The following is a 27,594-nucleotide window of genomic DNA, read 5'->3' as shown; positions in this document are numbered from 1 at the left end:
ACTTCACGTCATTCACTTTGGACCTGGAGTAATTTTAAGAGCTAGCAGATTGATTTATATTCTCGAATAATCTATATAAATCAACAACTCGATTTGGAATCACTTTATGACATTCTGTTAACTAAAATCCATTTTTAAAGGACTGGCTGTGATTTACACTCTTTGCAGCTCCTCATCTGGTTTTAAGATTGATTTATGAGTAAAATACGTAATTTGAGGATCCACATGTTCTGTAAACAGAAGGTATTCTCATCAGCAGCATTATCATTATTCCCAGCTGCTTCCAGATTTGTTTCGGAACAATATGTTGTGTTTTTATCACTGTGTTTGATTTTCCCGGAGAAATAATAAAGAAGCACCCTGACCGTTATTTCTTTCTAGGAGCACATTTACAAATTGATGAAAAGTGATTCATACCCACGTTTTATAAGATCCAGTGCCTATCAGGAGCTTCTACAGGCAAAGAAAAAGGTATTGGTTCTTCGTGACCTTTTTCAGTCTGATTCTCAATTATCTTTATTTGCAATAGTTACCTCCGCTGGGCCCAGGGTATTGGACAAATGGTAAGTGAACGCACCCCAAGACCCTTCCCCAAACCTCTGCATTTTAAAAGAGCCACTTCAGTTCTTTCTTACTCTGTCGATTGCTTTTTTGTTTGTTTCTGTAGATGGTCTTGCTTTCCACAAAGTTTCTTTGAAGCTGTTCTCACGTTTCATGCTTGTCTTCTCTATGCCCAGTTTGAGGAAATCAAAAACGACAATAAAAGAAGTAAAAGAACAGTGTCCTTAGGCAAATTGTCTTTGTTCCGTAAGCTAGAATGTATGTGTTTAGCTACATACCCCATAACTAAAGATATTCTTTTTTTTTTTTTTTAAGTGATAGCTGTCAGAATGTAGTAATGTTTGCTTCTGAATATTTTTCACTTGGTATTTAGCCTGAATCCCTTGGTATCCCCACAGTGAGTTTTACACACCTAATACGGTGGCCGAGCACCCTTAGGAAGAGTCCCAGGAGACTTCATTTGAATTAATGTTTACAGTCAGTCTCACTGTCCTTAGCACCCTATGTCATCCATGTAAGATAATAGGATGTGGGAAACCTGGAAATAAACATCAACATCACTCATTATTTCCTAATATTGAAAGAGTTCATAGCTTCTTAAAATTCTGAGATGAAATTGTAATTTCGTGTAATTCATGATCATCATTTAGGCTAATGAGACTTTTCAAAGTATCCTATAGTCAGACTGTCCAGTACAGCAGCCACCAGCCACATGAGGTTGTTTAAATTTAAATTCAAATTAATTAAGATCATGTAAAATTCTAACCAGATAGTAAGTACTCAGTGATCACAGCTAAAGGCTTCTGAAATGTGGGACAGCAGAGTATGAAATGTCCATCCTTTAAGAAATTTCTATTGGAAATGCTTTAAAAATCAATACTGTTATCAACAGCAATCTGGTCCTGATAGAAAATTATTAGGAATGCCTCTAGATTTTCAAATATTAAGACTTTGCAAATGTCAGCATAAAAATTTCACATATCTACTTCATTTTAGCGTACTTCAGTTTTGCTTGAAATCACTCCATTTTGTTTGCACAAGAAGAGACTGAGTGTTTAAAATAAAATCATTAATAAAAAGAGGCTTTCCTTGGCAGCTCTCCCACCTTCCTGGTCCCTGTGACTTAAGATATGATTTGGTATTTTATCATTTCATCTTCTTGTCTTTTTCTGCTCTGTTTTCCTTGCTTTCTTTTTTTTTTATGCTCCCTGTTTCCCTTTGCCCTACCCTACCCTGCATGTGTAAGTCGGAACACTCAATGGGTCGCAGAACATCTCTTGAGAAATTTGCACAGAATGTGGTAAGTCTTATTTTTGGAGGAATTACAGATCATTAAGTCCCATTAATCAATTTCTTTGATTTCTGACCCCATCGCCCAGCCAGCGTATTGCCTTTATTCAAATTCAGAACTTTGTTTCTACTAATCCTTCGGTCTCAGACCTTTCCAGAGTAGCTAAAGATGTCATACATGACAAACTACGTGTATCAAACTAAGGTTTGGAAAGAAGTATATATTATAGTCTATAAAATAAAGAAATAATTGTTTTTTAAATGTTTTTATTGATTTAGAGAGAGGAAGGGTGAGGGAGAGAGAGAGAAACATCAATAATCAAAGAGTCTTCCATAGGCTGCCTCCTGCTCGCCCCCTACTGGGCATGGAGCCCACAGCTCGGGCATGTGCCTTGACCGAGAATCGAACCGTGACCTCCTGGTTCATAGGTCGACCATCAACCACTGATCCACGCTGGCAGGGAGGAAACAATTTATTTTATATTTTTATTTTTATTCACTAGATCCCTTTCTGTGTTTCTATGCTCTTTCCCTTGGTTCTTCCTAAGAACAGCGAGGGGGCTGTGCTTCCTCCGTCTGCAGGGAGAAAATGACCTAGTAAGCAGTTCAAAGGCAAAGACTTGGTATGAATGGTGACCAGTGACAAGATATGCCCAGTACCATGAAGAGCCACCACCATGCCTCTCTTATTCTTTACTTTTCAGGAAGCTGTTGAAAATTACCAAGTAAACCCTTTGGTAGACCAGTAGTTTTGATACCACTGTGTGCTCAGTACCCTGCCCTCTGTTTTGGTGATATCTTTGTTTGTGGGGTTCTTCTTTTCTTTGTATTGTGCCAGTGCCTTTGGAACTTTCTGACATTGTGTGAGCTCAAACTAAAGCCTTGAACACATTTATTTTTATAGGGCAGAAACATCCCTATTTTCCCATGCCATAAAAACTGTACACCAACACTGAGGGCCAGCACTAACCTGTTATGAAAAGAGGTAGAAAACTCTTGGTTTCTACTCTAGTTCGTCTGCATTGTCTGTTGAGTTGTGTGATTAGCTCCATGCTGCTGTGTGTGTGTGTGTGTGTATGTGTGTTGTGGCTTTTGCTATATGACCGCTAGTTAAGTGGAGTTGTGTGTGTTGACATGTAAGCAAATTGGATTTAACGAAGATACGGCTTTTGTTTTTAGTTTCCTTCAGAGAGCTTTGTGGTGGGGAATGTTAATCAGTTCTATTTACTAATTGCCGGTTGTGACTGTGCGCAGAGTATTTGAAAGACTTTCAACAGCAGAATATACTTTGAACATTCAATGTGATTGCACAGATTAAAGGGCTGGAAAATGAAGGACTCCAGGAGTTAATCACACTATAAACTTCACAAAATTTGGGCTGGCTCTACTGGAGTCTCCAACCTTTAATATAAAATTTCCTCCTACGTCACCAGGGGAAGATAATATATAAGAAATGCCTTAAGATCTTGGTGGAGAAAGTTGCACAGTGCTCAGTATATTGTTGAAGAATTGTTTCAAATTCATCTTTTTCTAATCTGATGCTGACAGGATATTGTTCTTAAGACAAGAATGGAAGATTCTGTGATATAATTAAAAATAATAGTGCAACTTAAGGAAGATGAAAAAAGGAAGCAAAATGGTTGTCTTTCCTCCAACACCATCCCCGATTCTGACCAACTTCCTCAACCCTTAAAATAGCAACACATTTGTTTGTTTGTTTTGATTTTTTTAGATTCCACATATAAGTATAATCATACAGTATTTGTATTTCTCTGTCTGAGCTACTTCACTTAGCACAATACCCTCTTGGTCCACCCATGATGTCATAGATGACAAGGTTTATTATTTTGTATTGCTGAATAATATTTTATTATATAGTATATTATATATATTACATAAATATTATATATGTATACTATATATATCCCACTTCTCCTCTATCCATTCATCTATCATTGGACACCTAGGTTGCTTCCCTATGTTGGCTGTTGTAAATAATGCTGCAATGAACATAGGGATGCAGATAGACATAGTGGAAGAAAGGTGGGGTTTAAACAAACATTTCAAGGGGTGTTTTGTTCAGGTAAATACAGGTAGACTGCAAGATAGTATCCAAGAAAAAAATGGAATAGAGAAACTATAGGTAAACAAGTATGTAGACTGTGACAGAAACTGGGAAAAGTGAGATGATACTACTAAAAACTCCCATTCATTGAGTGCCTGCCAGGTCCCAGGCTCTGAACGAGGCACTATAAGTTATCTATTTTAACTAAACTGACCCTGCAAGTTAGGTGTTATTATATTCATTATTTTACCCATTTTACAAGTGAGAAAACCGAAGGGCCAGAGGGAGGACATAGTTTGCCCAGAATCACAGTTAGGGAGCTGGCACTGACCCAAAATTTCTTTTTCCCCCAAATTCTTTCTCTCTCCACTGATTACCTTGCTCCTTAGTAAATCCTGCCACTTGACGACATCCTCCTCTGGAGTCTGAATCCATTTTCAATTAATGTCTATTTGTAGAAGTTTATTTATCTGTTCCAGCATATTTTTATAGCCTGGCTTATAAAAATAGCATCACAAGAGCTTTACACAAGAGTCAAAATGTTTTGCTAGACAGATCTTCCCAGTACCATTGGAACTTCTGTTGGTTTCTGAGACTAGTAAACTCTTGGTCACTTTAGGGATTAATTACACTAAACAGCTAACAGTTGCATAGCATTTTACAGTGTCCCAAGGACCCCCTCGTTCCTTTTTGTTTGCTTTGGATTTTGTCATTGCTGCTTACACACACAGCAATCTCTGGAGGTGGTCGAGCAGGCATCACCACCCTTTTAGAGATGAGCAAATTGAGGAGTGATGAGATGAAGTCATTTCACCAATATCACAATTGTTGAGTGATAGAACCAGGACTGGAAGCAGACTTTCCTAACTTTAAATCCATTACTCTACAGATTACCAATTTCATTAGGCCCAGCAGTGGAAGGACAGGAGTGACTCACATTTTTGTGTCACACCTTCACCTTGGCTTGTCATCTCAACAAATCTCTGTCCCTGTGATTTACTCTTTTATTCATTTTCCTTGTCATCAGTGAAGTCTTTCAAGGTCTTTCAAGGGTTGCTATGCCCTCTCATGCCTTTAATTGTCATTCTTGTTAAGTTGACTTCATTGTCTTTTGACAAAGTTCAGGCGTTGTACTAATTGTAACAGTTGTTTTCTTTCTCCATCACCATCATCAAGTCTGACATCGGTTTTCCAACCATTAAATTATGTCAGCATCTGTCGGCCACATAAACCCTAAGGGAGAGCAGGTAGGAAACAAGGGCGAAACAGGCTGGGAGGAAGGGTCAGTCATACCTTCATCCAAAATCTATAAATTGCGCATTTAGGTTCTTATGTATGTATGTATTTATTTATTGCCATTATAGATCAAAGTGTGATGAACATCCTTAACATTAACTACTGACTTTTTTCTTATATTTATAAACAGTTGAATTGCTTGGTTACATGGAATGCAAAATTATAAAATATGTCTATTTTTCTATTTCCCTTTCTCTCTTACCTTTACTTTAACACAAGAACATAAAATAGAGGGGAATTGTATGTAGAATTTTTTGTAGAAGGCAAGACTCAGACTTTGTGTTCCTGATTTCCAAAGTCACTTTATTAATGTTACACATTAATAACAGGCTTCCCTTCCCAATCGGCCCTCACTCTGTGAGGGTGGTAGTCCCTTTCGCTAGAGCCTTACCCAGCCTTACCCAGCCTATCCTTACTTCCATGTCCCCGGATATCATTTTCTTCCACAATGACATAGAGACAAACCTCAGAGTATTCAGGAAGGTCATTTTCCAGATTGTGTTTATACTAGTGAAACTGCAGTATGGAAAGACCTCCATGGAGTTAGTGAGATCCTTGATTTACATAAACGTCCCTTGGAACGAAGCAGGTCACCGCTTCACACAAACATCCATCATGACACACAAGCGCCTTGGGAGCTGGGAGAAGGACGGCTTTGATTTTGTATCTGTGCCACTCAAGGAGGATCCTGTGCATATATTTCTCTGGTTGAGTGCTGTAGATTTTATTACTTGAGACGACACATATATTCATATACATAAACCATCTTAGAAAATTCCTAGACCACAGTAAGTATATAATTTATAAACTTGTCACTGGGTTTCCCTACCGTAGATATTACCCGTAAACACATAAAGTGAGCCTGGACAAGCATGAACTCTCCTCTCCTCGTATCACCTGAAGCTCAGCTCACTTATCATTTCGTTGCTGGCATATATGGTTACCCCTCTTGTTTTATTGAAACTGAAGCGGCCTGTGGTGATAACTTGCCTGAGAAATCAATTTTAGGTTCCCTGCAGCATGATGTAAATCGATTGGTATGAAATGTCTCAGGCCAGGAGCCCATTTCGTTGGGACGATATATCTTCATTTTCCCCTAGTAGCATCATTAGTTTGTGAATTGCTGTCCAAGGTCTGCAAGCTGTGAACTGCAGAGTGGCTTTTGGTCAGCGAGCATCCAGTGCAACCCAGGGGGCTCCTCAGGACGTTTTGAAGTTGCTGAACCAACAGCCTTCAGTGGGAAACTCCCAGAAAAGTTTCACTATGGCATTAGAAAAAGGAGCGAATGACTTGAACATTTTTTAAAAAGAAATAGTCAATAAATACATGAGAAAAAAATCTATATTAATAGCCAAGTCTAATTCAAGAAACAGCAAAGTAACTTTTTCCTCCAAATAAGTTAGTTTTTTTAAAGACAGTATCTAGTGTTAGGAAGGGGGTAAGAAAACCAGCGATTTCACCCACTGTTAATAGGAGTAGGAGCTGCTAATCTCTTTTCTCAAGTAGAACTTAGCAGAATATGTCAAAACTTCAAAAGTTTCTCGCTTTCAATCAATAATTCAACTTCTAGTAACCCAATTTGAAGAAAACCCAGATGTTCACACACATGCAAGAATATCTATTGCATCTGCCAAATATAAGACACAATCTGAATGTGCAACAATTGCGAATTTCTTAAATACAACAAAGTATATCTGCCTAGTGCAATATCGTGCAGTGAATAAAAATTAGATTTTAGAGCAGTGGCTTTCATCTTTTATTTTGCCACCCACGTTTGACATAGTAATACGTACGTGTTTTTGTGTGTTTGTGTGTGTTACTACATAAACGTGTGTAGAACTAAGCTGTATATTATATAAACTATATGTGTGTAGAACTAAAATGATCCTTTTTATGTGCAACACAGTCTGAGATATTCTATCTATAATATTCAATTCTTTTCTTAATGTTGGTAGCATCTTACTAAATTGATTTTCTTACCCACTAATGTAATGAATTTGAATGAAGCATTATTTTAGGAGAAATATATGTAACATGGATAATTGGTCAAAATATAATTATTTTAATACACATGTTACTCATAATAAGTCATAATACTATGCACAGTGTAATTCCAGTTTTAACAAGCCATATTTTTGTATTAAAAAGCAGACGATATATTAGAGTGTAAATAACTGTGTTTCATATAATGTTTATTTCTTGTTTATATTTTTCTATGTTTCTCCCATGTTCTCTAATGGCCATACTCTACTTTTATTTTAGGAAAATATTTTTAGCTAAGAAATTAAAATGTTTGGATTTACATGGTCTTTCTTATTCCACATAGGAAGCCGGTAGTCAGCATTTGAATGTAAATGTGTTCATAAACCATCTCTTTTTAGCACATAATAGTAGAATTTTTTTAGTGTTCAACATTAAATACACTAGCCCAAACTAGCTTCAGAATCCTCCCTTCCTTCCTTCCTTCCTTCCTTCCTTCCTTCCTTCCTTCCTTCCTTCCTTCCTTCCTTCCTCCCTCCCTCCCTCCCTCCCTCCCTCCCTCCCTCCCTCCCTCCCTTCCTTCTCTTCCTTCTCTTCCTTCTCTTCCTTCTCTTCCTTCTCTTCCTTCCCTTCCTTCCTTCCTTCCTTCCTTCCTTCCTTCCTTCCTTCCTTCCTTCCTTCCTTCCTTCCTTCCTTCCTTCCTTCCTTCTCTTCCTTCCCTTCCTTCCTTCCTTCCTTCCTTCCTTCCTTCCTTCCTTCCTTCCTTCCTTCCTTCCTTCCTTCCTTCCTTCCTTCCTTCTTTGTCTCAACAAAATGAGCTTAACTTTAACTTTCTAGGGACTCTCACTCTACACAGTTTTGCTAAAATAATTCAGTGTCTCAGTAACCTCACCTGCAGGCTTACCTAGGAGAACCGGTTTCGTCTAAAGCAGGGAAGAGCCTCCAGACACCTGGCTTAGCTTCCATTCCTTCTCAACACCTTCCCAGGGAGTTTCCTTGATAGGGACAACCGGGGCAAAATAAGAGCTGAACAGGCCCAGCTTCCGTCATCCAATCAGTTAATATTTAGGGTGTGACCAGTGTCGCCCATCCCTCACCCTGCCCTGCCTGCTCTCCTCCAAGCTAAAAGTTATTTATCCCGAGCCATTGCAGTCTCCTTACCCTGGTTTCTAACAGTTTATTCTTAAAATGTGATTTCCAGCCAAGGAACTCAACTCATGCAAAGAACCAAATTCATATTTGGGGACCTCTTTAAAGTTAATATTGGTTAACAGCTGTCCATTGTGTCCCCCAGCCAGGTGACTTGGAGAATTATATAAAATGGCATGTAGATGTACTCGGGCTGATTCTTTGAGCAAGAGGCAGGGAAGGGAATGGCGAGGAGCTCCGGGGGCAGTTAGAAAGCTTCAGCAAGGACATGGGTGGGAAGATCATCTTTGAAGAGTGGGTGGGATCTGAACAGCTAGGCAGATGCGTGGACGGGTGACCCGAGCCGAGAGAGTAGCAGGTGCACGGGCCTGCAAACAAAGAGCCCTTTGGGGAGTGACAGCAGGTAGTTTGAAAGGCCAGGGAAGCCAGATTATGAAGGATTTTTAAATCCAGGCATTAAAACCCAAGCCAGATTATGAAGGATTTAAAAATCCAGACAATTGTATTTTTCACTGAAATGAGGATATTTCTCCACAAACACAACCTCCTCTAGTTCAGCCTCCCCTAAGAGCCCCCCCATCTCTGGCCCAGCTGGTCCACTCTTTTTATCACATGGCCGTAGAGCTGAGCTTGGGTCAGATGCTTGGGTCACATACTCCAGGGGAAAGTCAGTGACAAGAGTTGCCCTATCCTGTCCCCAGCCCTTCACCGTAGCCTTCGGAGCCTGGGAGGCATTCTAGAATGTACTTCTGCATCTCCATATGGGAGAGAGTGGGAGCCGGTAACAGAAAACAAACAGTAGGAACCGTTAGGAAATACAAGAGCTGAGGTTAACATTTATCTGAAAAACCCAACAGAGGCTGACAGTCTCTGTAAGAGCTTCCCTTTAAGCTCTTCCGAGGCCACCTTCTAAAAGCCTACGCCTTCGTTTCTGCGTGGTCGGTTTAGTGGCCTGTTCATTGGGAAGGACTTTTGTGTATTTTTATGACAGTAACAAGACAGGTGGCCTAGTCACCCGAGCAAAAGCAGCTCCTCTCTCCTCCCTCTACGGATTCGTGTCTGCACAGCTTTCCCTTCCTACTTTAAGACCAAGAAAGCTTTTTAAATCAGGTAAAAGTCCTAACTGCTGATAGTGAACTTGGAAAAGTGAAAAACACACAGGTTGTTTCGGGGTTTATTGGGGGGTATTTTCCTAATGACAACCAAATCTCTCTGCAGCATTGAACTAGGAAGGAATTGGTCTGGTGGAGGTTGTTTGCCTGTGAGACACTAGAAAGCCCTTTGCTTATGTGATAAACTGTGGGCAGGTCAGATAGATGCTCTGTATTAACTCAGGTGTCGGCTAGTCTGGGGTTTCTTCTGCCCTGACACTGATTACGTGCCTGTCTGTCTAGCATTTTGTCCACTAACTAGATAACAGCATTGCAAAACCTCATAGGATCCCGACTTTTTGTTTTGTTTTGTTTCAAGTTTCTGTCTTTGTCTTTCTCTACAGATTTCTGTTTCCAGTGTAATCTGTTTCCTTTAGAACCTGGCGGAAAAAGGCAGAGTGGGGTATAAATCATGTAACAAATCGGTAGCCTTTGATTCAAAATAAGTATTCTCCACCCAGGGTTCAATTGTAGACAGTTTGGTAAACGTGGCTATCGGTAAGGGTATTTTAGTCCTTTGAGTTTTCAAAATTAAGACGTTAGAACTTAGCTATAAAAATTTTTTAGATTCTTCAGTTTTTTTTTAAAAAAAGGTCATTGTCAGGGGCTGATCCTGTACGGCCTCCAGGGAACTGTCCTAAAAAGGATCGTGACACAGTGACCCATGTGCAAATATAGGTGGGGCAAAAGTAGGCTTACAGTTGTTCTTATGGAAAATAATATAATAATTAATAATACAAGAATAAACTCTGTGTGTTGTGTGCTCAGAACTGGAAACGTACTTTTGCCCTGCTATTGACTTTGGCCCCAGAATGGGGCCCTTAAGCTCTTTTTACTGTTAGTTGTACCAAAATTTGCCTTTTAGTTGTCTCAGTACAAAACAAATATCTTTATTACATGTTTGGTAAGTCCATATCACACAAAATGTTTTATTGTGTGACTATATTAAGATGTATACAGAGGTTTTCCCATCTCTGTTCATCTGCTTTCCTCTATCAGCCCCCAGGTTTACTGTAGGCCTATGTTTCTCTACAGGCTTCCATGAATGAGTGTTTTTTAATTCTCTCCTGGGACAGCAACCTATCAAGCTAAACTTACACCTCACTCCCTTTTTAATGAAGCCCACACCTGGCCAAGTACTAATAGCTTCAAAGGTATTTGCAAAAAAACAAAATATAGAAATAGAACCATGTTAGTAGGTATTACATATACAAAAATGATAGTCGTTTCCACAGTTCAGATAAAAAGTGATGATATCTGAGCTTCAGATTGCTTCCTATTTCATTCTTTCTCCCAGTAGTTTGAACCAAATTACAATAACCTGCAGTTTTAAAGGACATACGTTTATATTGATGTATTTCCCCCCTCCTCTGTAATATAAAAATTCACTCTTACGCGTCATCCAGTATGTAGTTCTCTCTGTCCCACAAATAGCATTAGAAACATGAAGCACTTTTTAAAAACATATGACTCAGCCTCACAATGAATCTCTATGCACATGCGTCTATACATTTATATTCATAGCGCAAGGGAATGCAGGAGTAAATATAGAATATAGTATAGTCTTCAAGTACAAAAACTAGGTGTGTTTTTTTATTCTAACATTGATTAACCTACTGCCCAGGTTTGGGATGGAGAGACAGTCTAATTGCAGCTTCCAGTTCGTTAGCAATTCTCAGCCCTTATCAGAGTCAAAATAGTGACTTTGGATCTTGATGTCCTCATGAAAAAACATACAACAGTAATAATAATAATAAAAGTAATAAAATAATGAAATAGTAGCCAACATAAACAGTACATAGAATGTTCCAAGCGCTGTCAATATATAATGTAACGTAGGGTGTATTGTTAATATTCCGCCTTTCCTTTTATTTCCTTGCCGTGGAGTAATGAAAGCACTCCCGAGTGAGAAAGTCCTTTGCTAAACTTTGGCATCGCCTGCTGTCACCTGCTGAAAGCCACACCATGACTTCCTTTCCCCAGTTAAAAGAAAGTGGTGCTTGGTGCTCGTTGGCACCACTCAAGTCAGCTAAGGGGCCCTTGTCCGTTTCTGTACAGTGTGTCGAGAAAGCTTGATTTTTTTTATTATTAATCATTTCTTAAACATACTGTCATTTTCCCAAAATGTGGCCATGAGTGATGACCTCTCTCCCAACCCCACCCCACCCCTTAGTAGTCAAATCACCACTATTGCTTCGACTAATTACTAAAATAGCATCTTTCTTTAAAAGCGATTTTTATTTTCTCTTATTATTTTAACCTCTGAGAGGTACAAATTCCATCCAATGCAAGTGGACCATCTATTTTAGACTAGAACATATATAGTAAGAGATGAAACAGAAATTGACAATTTGCTATTCGGATCAGAAATTTTAGATTTCTTACCGCCCTAGAGCACTTACAATTAACAGGGACGGTTTTAGCTTTTTCAAGATTTGCCCCCACAATGAATATGTATTAGGTATTAACACAATATGTGGAATCACAGTATTTGGGATTTTTTCTGGGGTTGGGGTTGGAGGAAATCAGGTAGGAAAAGACAAGGAGATGCCTCAAGTATGAAGTATGGAGCAAAGAGATTTTTATCTTTGGATGTATAATTGGCACCTCTATCTCCATTACTGGGACAGACTCAATCTTGAGTTTCCACCAGTCACACCATCAAAAAGGAATTTAATTAAAGCAATCACACCCCGCATCTCTCAGTATTTATGGAGGCAGCGCCAGTTCCAGCCACCCAGCGAGAATGCAGTCACATTGCCGTCTTTCCGAGCAGCTTACCGAGCCTTGTGCCGTGTTCTCGCCCAGTTGCTCACCTGGGTGTCGCGTCCCCGCTGCGCCTCGATGGACGTTTATAGACATGTTTGACGGGCTGCTCATCTGTGCTGTGAACCCATCCGTCTGTTTGCGGGGGGCAGGGGGCAGGAGGGGGCCTCATCTTGTTCGCTGTGTGGCTGGGAGGGAAGCTGGTCGTGGAGTTTTGAACTGAGACGTACCCAAAGGGTTCTGTGCTCACCCTGGCGCAAAACTAAGCCGTAATGAATAGATGTTACCTAGCAGCAGGTTTTCGGTGATCACGCTGGGGTTTTTTATTCTTGTTTATGTTTTTTCTCAGGGGAAATCTCTCACGTCCAAGAGGTTAACAAGCCTTGTTCAGTCTTACTGAAGGACCCTTCCGTAGCATGGGAGCAGACTGAGTCGTTGCTTATACTTTTAGCTCTTCGTTGTTACCCGGAGCAGAGGACTTTAGAACAAGATGTTGCATGAGCGAAGGACCTGAGTTATTCTTCCTTTGTGTGCCATCTCCAAGGGACTCTACCATCTCAATGCCTCCATTTCGAAATGTTGTCTGCTTAACTTCCTCCGCGTACTAAGCCGGATCTGTGTCTCTTCCTTTTTATCAAGTCCAAGTGAAGTAGACTTTTTATTTCCCCCCCTTTCTCTCTCTCTCTCTCTCTCTCTTAGAGCTTCTGCTAGACACACTGAACATTCAGCCAGTCACAAACTGGAAGAATTGTAAAAGAAAAAAAAAACACAGCATATATCAATAAGTATGCATATGGCTTCACATTTATTAAACAATAAATTAGCACAGAAAGTTTCATTTCACCTAAGTACTCACAGAAACGAGCTCATATCTTTTGTCTGTTGTCTGGACATTCTGTTAATGTTTCTTGCATTTATTTTTATACCGTATTTAAATAAGAAATACCTTTTACTCCAAATGGATTAAAGTTGATTCCTTCTCTGTAAATTTGTGTATGTTTATATTGTTGTTTTATCTTTCATTAAAAGATGCAGAATCTCGTTGCTTTTGTAACTTGACTTTGTGGTAAGTGACAATGGAAATGCTCAGAGAGCACCAGCAAACATGGAGTTGCAATTTAAACGATTGCTCTGGAAGTTTGTTTCAGGGTTTAAAGACCAGCTTGGATGGGACAGAACCAGGAACAGCCTGAAAGTGCTCAGTTTGGGGGCCACCCCAGGACCAGGTAGAGCCTTTTCTCCCATGAAAAAACAACACAAATTGGACTTCCACCTTTTCAGAGCTATTTGCAGGTCTTTCTGCCTCGTTATGAATATGCATCTCTATCTTTTGCTAATGAATATTCTATTGGAATTGGGTTTGAGTATGATTTCCCAACTCAGGAGCTGATTTTTTTTAAGTATAATTCTAAAAATGCCTTAGGCCGATGGCTCTTAACTCTTCGGTGGTTGAAAATTCCTTTGAGAACATGACGGTAATTACGAAATATAGTGGGTGCTTCCTAAGTGCCTGCCACTGTATTATGGTCTTCAAGGGCCATAAAATCTTCACATGCAATCCTCGCAGCTGCCCTATAAGATCATTTCTGCAAATACTGAAGCAGAGAGAAGTTAAGTCACTCGTGCAAAGTCACACAGCCAAGTGAGTGCTGGGTTGGTGTATAAATCCTACCCATGCTGATCCACTTATACCACAACTTCTTTTGGTAAAAGTTAAGTGAAAATCCATATGCACTGTTACATTGGAAACATTTGCACTGAATTTGAGGACATTCACAGAATACCCTCCGAGACTCCTCCAGGGACCCCAGGTAAGAAACCTGACTCCCTTCAAAGGTTGGATCAGTGACACGAAAGGTTTTCCCCCCGGGATATGGGTCTTACCTGTTTGCTTTTGTATCCACCAAGGCATTGCACACTCTGGTTATATGTTTTTAAAAAAGAGGCCTAGTTATTAATGTCTATCAATGACTGTAGGTAAGTTTAAATTCTTAAAAAGTTTATCAGCATTGGTGAGAAATCAGTAGTGGAGTCTGCTAGCTAATTTATAAAACTGCCACAAAATGGGAGAAACTTTATAGGAGAAATTTGTATAGAAGCTATAGTTTGAACACTGTGAATAGTTTAAGAAAGATTTAATTACATGTGCATATGGATGTTTAAAAGGAATACGTAAAGTGCAAATAAATCAAAGTTTATAGATGTTCTGAACCCCTGAAGAATGTTTAATTCAGGGCAGCCGTGGGCGGCTGGCATTGAAGCTAGAAGGAAACCCAAGCTAACAGAAACATTACTTGAAAGAAAGCAGTAACCCTATTTGAAGACAGTCATGCATAAACAATGGCCCTTGCACAAACATGATTGGTTATTTTGGAGACTATCTTTCACAAATTGTCAGTCCTTAAAAGCCCATCCTCACAGACAATTTCAAATCATGGATTTATAAAGAAATGAGGGCGATTGATGGCAAAGAAGAGAAACCCCCAGGCAAGTGTCCCCAAGTCAGGTGTGTGACATCACTAATCACTAGGGAAGTGAAAATCAAAACCACAGTGAGCTGCCAGCTCACCACTGTTAGAATGGCTGCTGTCAAAAGGACAGGAGAGCCCGGCCGGCGTGGCTCAGGGGTTGAGAGTCGACCTATGAACCAGGAGATCACGGTTTGATTCCCGGTCAGGGCACAGGCCCGGGTTGCGGGCTCAATCCCCAGCAGGGGGCGAGCAGGAGGCAGCCGACCAATGACTGTCATCATTGATGTTTCTCTCTCCCTCTCCCTTCCTCTCTCTGAAATTAATAAAAAACATTTTTTAAAAAAAGACAAGAGATAATAACTGCTGGAGAGGAGGCAAATAAAGGGGCACCCTCTGCCCTGTTGATGGGATTGTAAGTTGGTGCAGCCACTATGGAAAACAGTATGAAGTTTACAAAAAAAAAAATAGAATTGCCCTATGATACAGCAATTCCACTCCTGGGAATATACCCAAAGAAAATAAAAACATCGTGTCCACAGACTAGCCTAGGACTTCAGCCATGTTCTCCATTCTGTCATTCCTGTGAAAATAGAGTTTTTAAGGGTTCTTCCTAGTGAATGTATTAGTCACTAATCCTAATCCTTAATAGAAAGTGTTAGCTTCCTATTTGCATATACATTTTTTGCATTTATTTTTTTTAAGTCTGGACAGGAGGGTGAGTCTTGTGATGAGATGGCTGTGGGAGTTTTCTTAAGCTGAAAAATTCAATTACTAATATTTCTTTGAATCAGTTGCATAAGTTTTAATTCTACAGCGACTGAATGGTAGGCGCACCGTCAGGCTCCGAACTTGTGATACCCTCATGTGAGGTCACAAAAGAAAACTTTGGACCCAGCAGTTTAAGACAGAATTTTCACTTCTTTAAATCATAAGGTTTGTCCACTTGTACTTGATTCACTTCAGAACCTTGAAAGGGACCAAAGTTTTACCACCCCGAAGTATGCCTTTTGGGATGTTAATATTAGGAAGCAAAAGACTCAGAAAGAAGCTTTGACCATCCCCCCTACTGCCTAAAGGAATTATGATAGAAGAACCCGCTTCAGGAAAGAAATCTTAACATAGTCACCTTAGCACTGTAAACCAAAATTAATTTTAGAATGTAATGAAAAATAAAAAGCATTTATTTGAGCCAAAGGAGCTGCAGCTCGGGAGACACAGATTCAGGTAACAACCTAAATTGTGTTCTGCCGAGACAAAGGGGAGGCCAGCTTTTATAGCAAAAGTTCCTGCTCAGGTTCCCAATTAGGTCCATTTTCTGTAAATAAGGAATCCAGATGCATACACTTCTGATTGGTCCTTATGGGTCCTGACTGGTTGGCATCATGGGTCCTGACTGGTCATTATGGATCAGTCCTGATTAGATGGAACAGGTCCTAGCCCATTAGCCAAAGACTAACCCAGGAACTGCCCAATGTGTCTTCAGGTCTCACACTCGTATGGCACCTGAATGAAGTCTGTCTAAATACAACACCGACAGAATACGTATTTCTCTCCCCTATAGATTTAGTATTAGTAAGACCTGCCTAAGGAGTCCATAAGATCGATACTTGCCAGCACCTAATTCTCCCAACCAGCACCGTGTCTTCTAGTTGGTTCAAATATTAGTCGATTCATGGGCTTATATCCGGGCTCTCGATTCTGTTCCATTGGTCTGCGTGTCTGTTTTTATGGATGCTTGTCTTTTCTTGATCTGACCAGAAGGTGTCAGTGGAAATTGTTTTTTCAGACAGTTATCAAGTCCCTTAATTCTTCCTCAAATGGTCCTTAAATGGTCTGTCGGCAGAAGCACTGAAGCCTGCAGTTGTCCAGTCCTGCGCAAGCAGTAGCAACCGAGGGCTGCACACAGCGACAGTGACAGTTAAGGCAGGAGATAGCGACTGCATGTGACTGCTCATTACAAGATGCATCGTAACTCCAGGGAAGTGAAATGTGCAGGGAAACGCATGTCTTAGAGTCCTGGGGCCTGCTGCTCGCCATTAGTGTCATCTTGGGCAACGGAGCCAAAATGCTTAAAGCCCAGGGTTTGGAGCAAGAAGAGAGAGAGCCGCGCTCTAACTCGGATGCTGCGGCTCATTAGCTGCGGGGCCTTCAGCGAGGTATTTCATCTCCTACAAATTCAATTTCCCCATCTGAAAAATGAAGGTAATGAAAATGTCTAGTTATTGGAGATGTCGTGAGGAATTAATTCATACACCTAATGGAAGGTCAGCAAATATTAGGCATGATGATTATTAATAGCTTTGAACCCGAGCTTCCTCATTTGTATTACAGGTAGAGTAATGAAATCATTTATCCTACTCTGTCCTCAGATTTACTCAGTGAGTGTCAAGTCAGTTAACATGTCGTGTGTGTGCCAAGACCTCTGCTCCAAGCTTCACGTGCGTTAACACATGTAATGTTTGCTGCCACCCTATGAGGTAGCCCTTAGTTGTGCCTGCATTTTTTTTAATACTTTTTTTAATTGATTTCAGAGAGAGAGGGAGGGAGAGTTAGAAACCTCAATGATAAGAGAGAATCATCGATCAGCTGCCTCCTGCACCCCCCTGCTGGGGATCGAGCCCACAACCCCCGCATGTGCCCTGACCGGGAATTGAACCCCGATCTCCTGGATTCTAGGTCGATGCTCAACCACTGAGACACGCCGGCCAGGCAGTTAACATTTTTGAAATCACTGCACTAAGCCAATATGTAATATTTCATTGAATTACTATGCTTTTATCTCTGTGTCCATTGTTTTATCTATTATTACAAAAATTGACTGTGACTCACTGGCAAGGGGAAAAAAAAACAAATTTTTTTACATAGATGAGATTCCTTTGGTCCTTTCCAACCCCCCCCCCAAAAAAAAGTTGAATAATCAAGTATCTAAGCAGAACATTGTACCAGAACAAACAATTTCAGCTTTAAAGGTACATCCTAATCTCATCCACTTGCTCGTTAGAATGTAGACTATTGAAAATTTAGAAATAGGAATGCTTCCTGTCTCTTTTTACACTCTACTAGTGTCAGGAGAGTTTGATTAAAACGTTGTTAGAAATGGGCAATTATTTTACTATCATTACTTACCCATTCTAATGGTGTATCTCTTTCCAAGATGATATAGACTCTTTAGATTTTCACTTTTGAATCCGATGGAGGAAATGCAATTTAAAGATACTTTGACAATTAAATATAATTTCTATTCATTTTGACAGCCAGGAAATTTGGAACACTGAAGAGAACTGGGAGAGAAAATATCCCCATTATGCCAGCTGAAAGTTAGGGATGATATTAAAAATAATCTCCTGTCTAAAGCAGAAAAAGCGTAGCAAAATACATGAACCTCTTTGTCACTTGTCTAAAAGAGTATGAACCAATACATTGTGTTATATTTAATCAGTGCCTTAAAATCTTAAAAAACTTAGAACATCAGTTTGGAGTCTTCATTAGCAAGCAGCAGAAACCCATTATAGTTAAATTAGGAGACCAGGTGGTCATGGTGGTAGGAACAGTGGCCTTGCCCCCTGGGCCCACAGGGCATTGATCCTGGTGGAGAGTCTCCAATGGCTGGACTGGGTATCAGAAGATTGCTGGGTGGCAAGTTGGAGGTAAGGAGCAGAAGCTGGGCTGTTTGGCTTGAATTAGTGTTTTTAGAAATAAAGAGGTAAATTCATACAGTGAGCGGCCCAGATGAAGTCCTGGCCCCAATCAGTTGAAGCTCCCCCAGCTCTTCTCCAGCTGGGCTGTGATAGGCAGATGGACAGACAGGTACAGAAGGTCATCAGGACAGAGAACCTTGGATGCCAAGCAAAGGACAATTGTAGGGTGGGACCTGGCCCCCAGAGTGGCCTTTCCTCCTCCCCTGGCATATCACTGCTCATGTGGTTTGGACCCCTGACCTTCCCTCCCCTAGAGAGAACATCTAGGCCTCAGTTGTGTTTCAGCTCCAGGCCCAGAAAAGCAACCAAACCAGCTACGCTGACCTCAGAACCAGCTGCTTCAAATGATGGCCCCCGCCCTGACCAATCAATCAATCAGCGGAGACCACAACCCTGAAAGGACATGCCTGGAAAGCTGCTGAATATTATAATGAGATAACATTTCCCTGGGACGTCCCCTAAGATCTCCAACGATTATCTTGGGCTGACTAGATGTAGCATCTCGAGCCATGAATTTATTAACTCCAGGTATGCATTTCCTTCTTAAAATGTAGCTAATTGGAATAGATACTCTCTAGGATTCCTTCACCAGGCACCAGAAGCACCGGAAAGGTGTCTGGTAGGGTTACTTTCTGGAGCTTTGAGAACTAGGGTGAAATACAAAGAACCATCTGAATAACTTCGCCTTTTCAGGGACAGCGTTACAGCTGCATTGAACTGTACCGTGTGGGGTTCCACAGTGTCATGCTTAGCCCTGGACTCTGCAATGCACTAAGTTTGGGCCTGACTGTCCAAAAAATATGAGCAAGTTATATCTTTAACTCACAGCTCATAAACATATGTAGGGGGAAATGAAGATGAATAATTTTCCCATCAAATGTATTTGCTTTCTTGGTATACACACTTTAAGACCCTAGGAACCTACATAATTTATAAAACGTTAAAACGCTGTTGAATATAACACTTTGAGGAGAGAGTGTGCTCAGAACTTAGGCCGGACGCTGTAGGCCAGGTATGCTGAGCTTACCATAGGTTTTCCAATTCTCCTAAGAGCAGATGTGGTCACTAAAACAATAAAAATATATATGTAGGACTTACGTACTCTTGCTTTGTTAAGTTGTCTGCTATAGTTTTCAAGATCATAATGTTAGTCTAACTCTGAAAAGTGGTGTAATCTCATAGCAATGTACTGCTTCAAATAATTGCATTTACATAATTTAAAAAACACCCAATGTTCCCTTTCCTGTGCCCTGGCTGCTTTAGGCTTCTCCCAGAGGCGTCTCTCTGTCCTTCGTTCTCTTGTCTTTGACTCTTTACTTGATCCCGTTCGAGCTCATTTCCATCGTGATGTTCAGACAGCATTTACATGACTTTCTGGACCAGGCACTGAGGCTGCTGACCAAGGCCTGTTCTATAACCAGCCCCTTCACGCTTCCAGACCCACCGCCCACTGCCCAGCTTCAGGCCCCCGGTGCAATTAACTGAAAAAGAGAGAGAGAGACCTTTTAGTCCAAGAGCCTCGATGTCTAAAACATAGAGTTTGGTTTTGTTTATTTGTTTAATCATGTCGATGTTTGCTTCTAGAAGCAGCTTCTGCCCATCATAGTCATCAGGCCACTCTCTGGGCCTGGTCTTTCGGCACCACTTGATTTCCTTAGGGCTTTGCATTTGTCTTTATCTTTCAATAAACCCGGGTCCCTGGATTCGTGTGTATCACAAAAGGTACAAGGACAGCCGAATCGATCTTATTTACCTTTTTACCTTTGAACAAAAAAGATAGTTTATGCTGGCACCAACTCAAATAAAATGCGGCTACATGTTGAGACATTCTAAGCCAGTCGAAGTGTGACCCTCATGAAAGAGTTGTCAAAGTCACTGAAAACCTAAACCGGAGAAAACATAAATTTGGTTTGAGCCCTAGAGATGGAAACATTTCCATTTAACAAGCCTGACACCTAGTGGTCGCTTGGTCTTTCCCGGAGCGCTGGATGCTCACGTTGGATGCTGCAAGCGTAGCTCTCTCTGGCTGATGGGGTCAGTGGCCCGGGTTAAGTTATAAAAGCCCCCGGATGTTTGTTCTACCGTAAGTGACAGAGGCTCAGAGACATGAGTTCCAGGCGGTCACTTCACGAGGAAGAGGGGCACAGAGAAAGGAGACTGTGCATGTTTCTTAACAGTCTCAGTAATAACTGTCCTGCATGACACTGTGTGACAGGCCTTCTGCTTGACGCTTCCAACGTCACTGTCTTCCCAGCAACCTTGAAAAATAAGTGTACTTAACGCTGATGAAACTGAGACGCTGGGTAACTTGCCCAGTTGCTCAATTCTTATAACAAAAATTAACAGACGCAAATTGCTCTCCTAAATCCTTGGCTTCCTACTTAGGCTCTAATAGCCCAGCGCATCAGGATAGACAGAGGGAGAGGGTAAGAGAAACCGTTCCTCTCTGATTATGGCGTAATTATGGGGTAATAATAACAATAATTATATGATTAAATATCACTAATATTGTTAATTAGTATTCTAAAAATAAATAATAAATTCTTATCCATAACTGGAGGAAGGCAATTATAAAAGCCTCTGCCTTAATACAGAGTTCTTGACGTATCTGCTGTTCAATTGGCATGTGTCATACATAGAACACCGGCTTAGTTTTAGGTATAAAATGATGTTTTGCTATATTGCAAAATGATTACCACAGTAAGTTTAGGTAACATCCATTATGGGTCATGTGAGAATCTCTCTTTGATCCTGTTGGGGTTTTTTTTCCCCTTTAGGACATTATAATTTCCACCTGGAGACTATTAGAATAGGAAAGACAATGAAAGAAACCCTTCCATACCCCCATTTTTCTGACCAGAGGGCAAATGTCAAGACACAGGTTACTCGTCAGTTGAAGTCTCAGTGGCCTTCACTCCTGCCAGGCCTTTGGGTGGCTCCCCTATGCCCCGTGGTTGCTAAATCGGAGGCCCTCTAGGCAGTCTCCTCACCCAAGCCCAGCCCTCGGGCCGCTCAGTGACCGACTCTCAGATTTTAAATTACTAAACTAACAAACAAAACAGAAACAGACTCACAGACACAGAGAACAGACTGACAGCCGTCAGAGGGGAGGGGTGTTGGAAGGCTGGGTGGAAAAGGTGAAGGGATTAAGCAAAACCAAAATGAAACAAAAATAGCAATTCATAGACACAGTACGGGGATCCCCAGAAGGAAAGGGGGGTAGGAGGTAGAAGAGGGGATGGGGGGGATAAGTGGTGATGGAAGGAGAGTCGATTTGGGGAGGTGAACACACAATATACGATACAAGATGATGTATCATAGAATTGTGTACCGGAAACCTATACTTTTATTAACCAATGTCACCCCAATAAAATAAATAAGATAAAATAAAAGCAAGGGGGGAAAAGAGAGAGAGAGATTCCGGGGCCCAGGCCATAAGCGCGCTGGACCCTAAATGCTTAAATGCTTTTCAGCCTGAGTTTGAGTCCGTCTAAAAGACCTAGGACGCTGTTCAGCTTGTGGCTCATAATTTCTGGAAGAACTGAATGCCCATGATGTCTAAGAAAGTCCCGGAGGGTCCTCCCAGATCCCTCTCTGAGTCAGAAATCCCGAGTCTCAATTAGCCCGAGCGCGGCTTCCCGGGGCTACACGATCCACAGAGACGCTGATTAGAGGACCCAGAGCGGGTTCCTAAGTGTGAAAACACGGGAGGAGGGGGTGGTGACGTGCCCGAGGGGCCTAGCCACGGCCCTGTCACTGCTCCCCACAGCCAGCCATCGGCTGCTTAGGGACAGGCTGCTTGCCCTAATTAGCCGGCCTGGGATGGGGCCTGGGAGGAACTTTGCCTTTTGGGGCCAGGCTGTTGATTCCCGCGAGCAGCTGGCTGAGCGAGCACAGGCCCAGCCCCCGACTGCTGGACGGTGACCGTCGAACTTGACCGTGCGGCCTTCGTGCTCCCAGAGCAGAGAAATGATCGCTGACCCACAGCCCAGGGTCCAGCTGTCCTGGGACCTCTGCACCCCCGGGGAGACAAATTCCGATAGCATTAGAGTCAGGTCCCCTGCAGGCTCAGCCAGAGGACAGTGACGGCACTGGGCTGTCGGAGATGTTTCACCGGCAAGACTGGGGACTGGGCTGTGAAAACAGCCACATGGCCCGAGGAAATGGCTAATACCCAGGGCTGACCCTTGGACTGAGAACTATCCACGAGGCCTTTGTAAGATACCACAGCAAGGTGGGGCTCTACAGAGAGGGAAAGGCGTTCTCACCACAGGACAGCGGCTTGGACACACTCAATCTGAACACATGAGCAGAGGTGGCTTCGTTTTATGCCTAAAGGTGAGGCAGGGTGATGGTTAGAGCCCCATCATATGCCCATTAAAAGCCCTGACTTGCCCTGGTAGGTGTGGCTCAGTGGTTAGAGTGTCGGCCCGCGCACCGAAGGGTCACAGGCTCAATTCTATGTCAAGGGCAAGCACCTGGGTTGCAGGTTCGATCCCCGCCCTGGTGGGGGCGCCTGCTGGAGGCAACCAGTCGATATGTCTCCCTCACGTCTATGTTTCTCTCCCTCTCCATCCCTTCCTCTCTTCCACTCTCTCTAAAAAAAAAAAAATCAATGGAAAAAAATATCCTTGGGTGGGGGTTAATAAAAAACAAAAACAAAAGTCCTGACTTACTTTGAGCACCACCCGCGCCTCTGAGCTTTCCGTGCCCTGTGCTCACTCGGAAGAGCTGCAGCTGAGGCCATGCTTCCGATTCTGATTCTCACTGATTCCCACCGCTACTGGGGCTGGCAGGAGTTAAACCCGAGACCCGAGGGCTTTCACTCTAATAATAATTTATAAGGAGGGAGAGGAAAATATCAAATATATTTCTCTACATGGACTTGTCTTCCCTGGCCTTCCTGAGGAATGGTTTTCATGCTTTCAAAGCACCAGGGATGCACCTTCATTCTCGAAGTGTGCACCTCCGACCCCGGCCTGTGCCCCGAATAAATACTGGACAGGAACGCTTTGGAGAAAGTGAAAAGTCCCTCTGTGGTGTAATCAGTAATTTTTAAATTTACGGTGGTGTGCTCTGTAAATGAGACTGTCTGGATCTTTGCAGAGACCCATCGGCTATTCCACCCGCTCCCCGCCCAACTTCCCCTCTTTCCTGCAAAGGGTCCTAACCCCTGCTTCTTTACTTTCTGTTTGGTTCTTCGTGGTTCCTTTGATCCATTCTAAGTCCTTTCAATTCCCCATCTTTGCTATCTAGTGTTTAAACTGTGTAGAAGCCAGGTAGTCCGAATCTTAATTCTGCGTTATGTGCTTTGGTAAAGAAAATAAATATAGAATTGAATACATGCATTTAGTAAATGAGCTTATATTGAACTTGGACTTCACCTCGAGTCTCGTCTTCATTTCATTTCTAGGCAACCTCGTCGAGATTCCTAGCTTTCATTGAAACAGTATATGGCAATGACACCCAAACACATGGTCTCCTGGTCCAGCTTCAGCACCCCCTTACCCCATCCCCCATCCAGACCTCGGGCTCAAGCATCCATGTAGACAACAAGCATACTGAAAACCCAAACTCTTGATGCCCACAGGTCAAGGGCTGCACCATGACACCCTGGTGACACTGCATGTAGCCAAATAAGCCACGTGAGCCAATTAAGTCTTGGCAGATGCCCCGCGGTTCCCCAGAACACAAGATGATGGGAGGCTTGCACGTTGCAGCTCCAAGGCCTCCCTGACTGGCTTCCCCACCCCCCTGGAAGGATCTAATGAGACGGTTTTCAATGGTCTCTCAGGACCTGATGAGATGTGGAGCATTCTGCCCACTCACCCTGGGAACAGAGCTGCAGACTGTAGAGCCACTTTGCTTCCACAAAGATGTGGCTTCTCAGCACAGAGCTGTCCCACGCCCGCATTGCCACCACCCAGCCCCACCCAGCCCCTTTTGTTTCAGGTCACCATTTTGGTGCGGGGGATAAGATTACTGGGAACTGGCACCTTTGACTTGCCCTTTTCCTTCACTCTCTATGTAACTGTCAAAATCGGAAAGTGTATTTTTACCGGTAGGATTAGGCAAATCCAGGCCTTGGCCTCGGCTTATCTTGTGTGTGTGACATTGATAATTCCCACCCCACCCCACCTGCTGCCTTCCTCTGAAATCTCCAACACCAGCATTCAAGCTTCCCAAGCCCCAAAGTCTGGAGTCACCTTTCGTTCATCCCTCGCTCTTAGAGTCCTAATAGCCTAGATCCTATGGACTGAAATTGTAAAATACACCAGAACCTGACCATTTTTCACCACCTGCAATACAGCCGGTGAGCATCTCTCACCAGGGTCATTGCATTAGCCTCCTATGTGGTCTCCCTGCTAATTCTTGGGTCCTCTTCAGTCTCCTCTCTGCATCTAGGATGCTTCTTTTCAGCTGTAAGTCAGAGCCCCCAGCTTCCCATCGCATCACCTAAAAGTCTCTGCGGGATCTGGCTCCATTCTCTCTGATCTCATCTCCCACCAGGCCTGCCCCACCCTCCCTGCTCCCTACCTCCTCTGCCCTCCTCCCTGCACCTCTCTTCCCCGCTTCCTGCTCCTCTGATGTGTTCCCACCTCAGGACATTTGCACCGCAGTTCCCCCTGCCCGGAACACCTACCCTCGGATATGAGCATCGCCAACCCCTCCACTCTCCATGCTCCTGCTCAAATCTCCCCTTGCAGCGAGGTCTTCCTCATGCCCTCGACGGCAAGCCCCTGCCTCCACCCGCCCCTTGCATTTCCTTTTTACACTGTCTTATTTTCCTCCACAGGACCCATATCATCTGGTACAGGATTTATTTATTATTCAATTACTATTGTCTGAGTCTTTCAAATAAAACATAAGACCCATGAGGCCGAAGCACTTTTCGGCTGTGTTCTCTATTGCAACTCCAGGACATAAAACAGTGCCTGCTGAATGAATGATTGAGCCACAAAAAATGTGAATAAATTCTTGAGTGAAACAACCTTGGGCTCAATGTTTATAGAGCTTATAGTTCAGATGTGTGACATGGAATCGGTCTGTCGTGGTCTTGAATGAACTGTCCCACTTCCAAAGGGTAATATCTCAAAGCTTCATCGCGATGACTTTTGTATTGATGTTTAACTCAGTTAACATGTGGTAGGTGTATGTTACAGCGTGCCCATCCCTGACCTCAGGAACTCCAGTCTCAGGTAATTCTATTTTTAATTTATTCAACGAACACACAACGCTTGCCATCGGAGGGTGGACATTAACCTAATCTGCAGTAAATGCTGAGCGCTCACTAAATAGTGGCAGATGTTCTGATTGGTTAGGATCAGAGGACAAGTGAACTGTCCGGATAGGTGAGAAAACACCACCTTGTGTGACCTTTGAACCAGTCTTTCTGGGCTAAGCGGAGATTTATTGGTGGCAAAGGAGAGAAAGGCGCTGTAGCTCAGGGCCCCCAGCCACAGGGCCTGAAGATGTCAAGACCACAGACACGGGGACTGTAGCCGCCCCGGTTTGGGAGTGCAAGTGGGAGATCAGAAAAACACTTGAATGTCTGCAATTTTTTATTGTCTTTGCTTTAAGAAAAGTAAGGATTTCTGGACTGCTACAGTTTTTTAAAAATTCACACAAAAAGTTAAGGTAAAATTGTGTCAGCGGACAATCTGTTGTTCATATGACACAAGTTCCTACTGAGTGAGAGAATGTCATCTTTCTTTCATTCCAATTCCCTTGGAAATAGTGGTTTCAATTAAACGAGGGAAGCAAACTTGAAGAACTTAAGCTTCAGGAAATAGGATTTTATTTTTTTCAAAATTAAAAATATACAACATAGTTTGGTAAAATCAAGCCATTACCAGATTCTTCATTTCTTCCCAAAACAGATTTGATAGTTAATCTAATTGGCTATTAAATGTATTTTCTTTTATAAAAACCATCATGTTTCATAGCTTTAGAAGGGGAATATAAATAGTATTTAATCCTAAGCAAAATTAAACAATCATAATTTCATTTGGAAATAAATACTTAGAAAAACGTACAAACATTCAAAAAAGGAAAATCTGTTTGAGTCTTACGAAATTGTTCACAATAAAATGGCAGCTCCAGGAAGAAAGACTACAGGCTGTCAAACTAGAAAAATACAATTAAATATTAGTCACTTCCCTGAGAAGAGAAAAACATTCGTTGTAAAGAAAGGAGAGGAACCAAATGATGTCATGTTAATAACAGAAAAGACAGATCCCTTTGTAGGAGACTCTGTCCCTGGTCACAGACGTGTTTTTGCAAATAGCCTGTTTCTTCCCCAGTAGATTTGCAAAACATGGCAATTGGCCTCACCGATTCTCCAGCGGTTTCCTTGTGGAAAGAAATGGAGGTCATTCCCCAACCTAGGAAACCAGCTGAGCCCTCTCCTGCCTTCTTAGCTACCACCCCAAATTCCCATCTGCCACATTGCAGAAGGGGGCTCATTAAAAATGTATCAGATGAGGATTTCATAGGCCTCCAGGTGCCCCCAAATTCATCCCACTGCCTTGAGATGTACTGTTAGGTGGCCTCGCATATTTCACTGCTTCTCTTCAGAACACATTCTTCTAGTTTCCAACCCTCAACAGCAACAACTCTTCTGCAATGTATATCATAAACTGGGGCTGCCAGTAAACCATTTCTTCATGCTCTGGCATTGAGAAAGTAAAAACAAGACCCTTGTGCACCTTCCCCACATCCTATACCCTCATGGATGTTTCTGGCCTTTCCTCAACCCCAGTCTCCATGGAGGTCCTCACATCCACCCTTCCCTAAATCTTCGTCATCATCATCATTGATCTCCTCTGAACTCATTGTAGCCCACGTTTTAAAAATTAATGCATTTTTTTATTGTAATTTGCACTAAAGGAACATAGGAAAGTTTGAGCTTCCAAACATTAGCTCTTTTAAGAAGCCACTCTTCCATCCAGAGGCTGGCTGAGCACCTGAAGTAGGGACTCCTGAAAGAATTCATCCCAAATACACTCAGGAGAGTAAAGAGTAAACCCTTCTGCATCCTGAGAGACAATTAAATGCTCACGATTTACCAAAACAAAGCCATTCAGATATGGGTTCAAGGAGACGGTGACCCTGGATTCTAAGCCCCTGAGGACATGAGTCTGGGCACTCTCGTGATCTAGGTGCGT

General features: G+C 42.2%; 1 protein-coding gene across 1 annotated transcript in view; it reads left to right on the top strand.

Moving 5' to 3' along the window:
• RGS7 (regulator of G protein signaling 7) overlaps positions 1 to 2,961 on the top strand; it is a 230,090-nt gene extending 227,129 nt beyond the window's left edge. Inside the window, exons 15-16 of the mRNA XM_087828939.1 lie at positions 382 to 471; positions 2,756 to 2,961. Of these exons, the coding sequence (XP_087685065.1) occupies positions 382 to 471; positions 2,756 to 2,830 (165 nt within the window). The 3' untranslated portion in view covers positions 2,831 to 2,961. The remainder of the gene's footprint in view (positions 1 to 381; positions 472 to 2,755) is intronic.
• The last annotated feature ends 24,633 nt before the right edge of the window (positions 2,962 to 27,594 follow it).

This window comes from Miniopterus natalensis, chromosome 21, assembly GCF_054644295.1.
Source record: "Miniopterus natalensis isolate mMinNat1 chromosome 21, mMinNat1.hap1, whole genome shotgun sequence".
NCBI lineage: Eukaryota > Metazoa > Chordata > Mammalia > Chiroptera > Miniopteridae > Miniopterus > Miniopterus natalensis.
The sequence above is the reverse complement of the archived record's forward strand: the minus strand, read 5'-3'. Positions and strand labels throughout refer to the sequence as shown.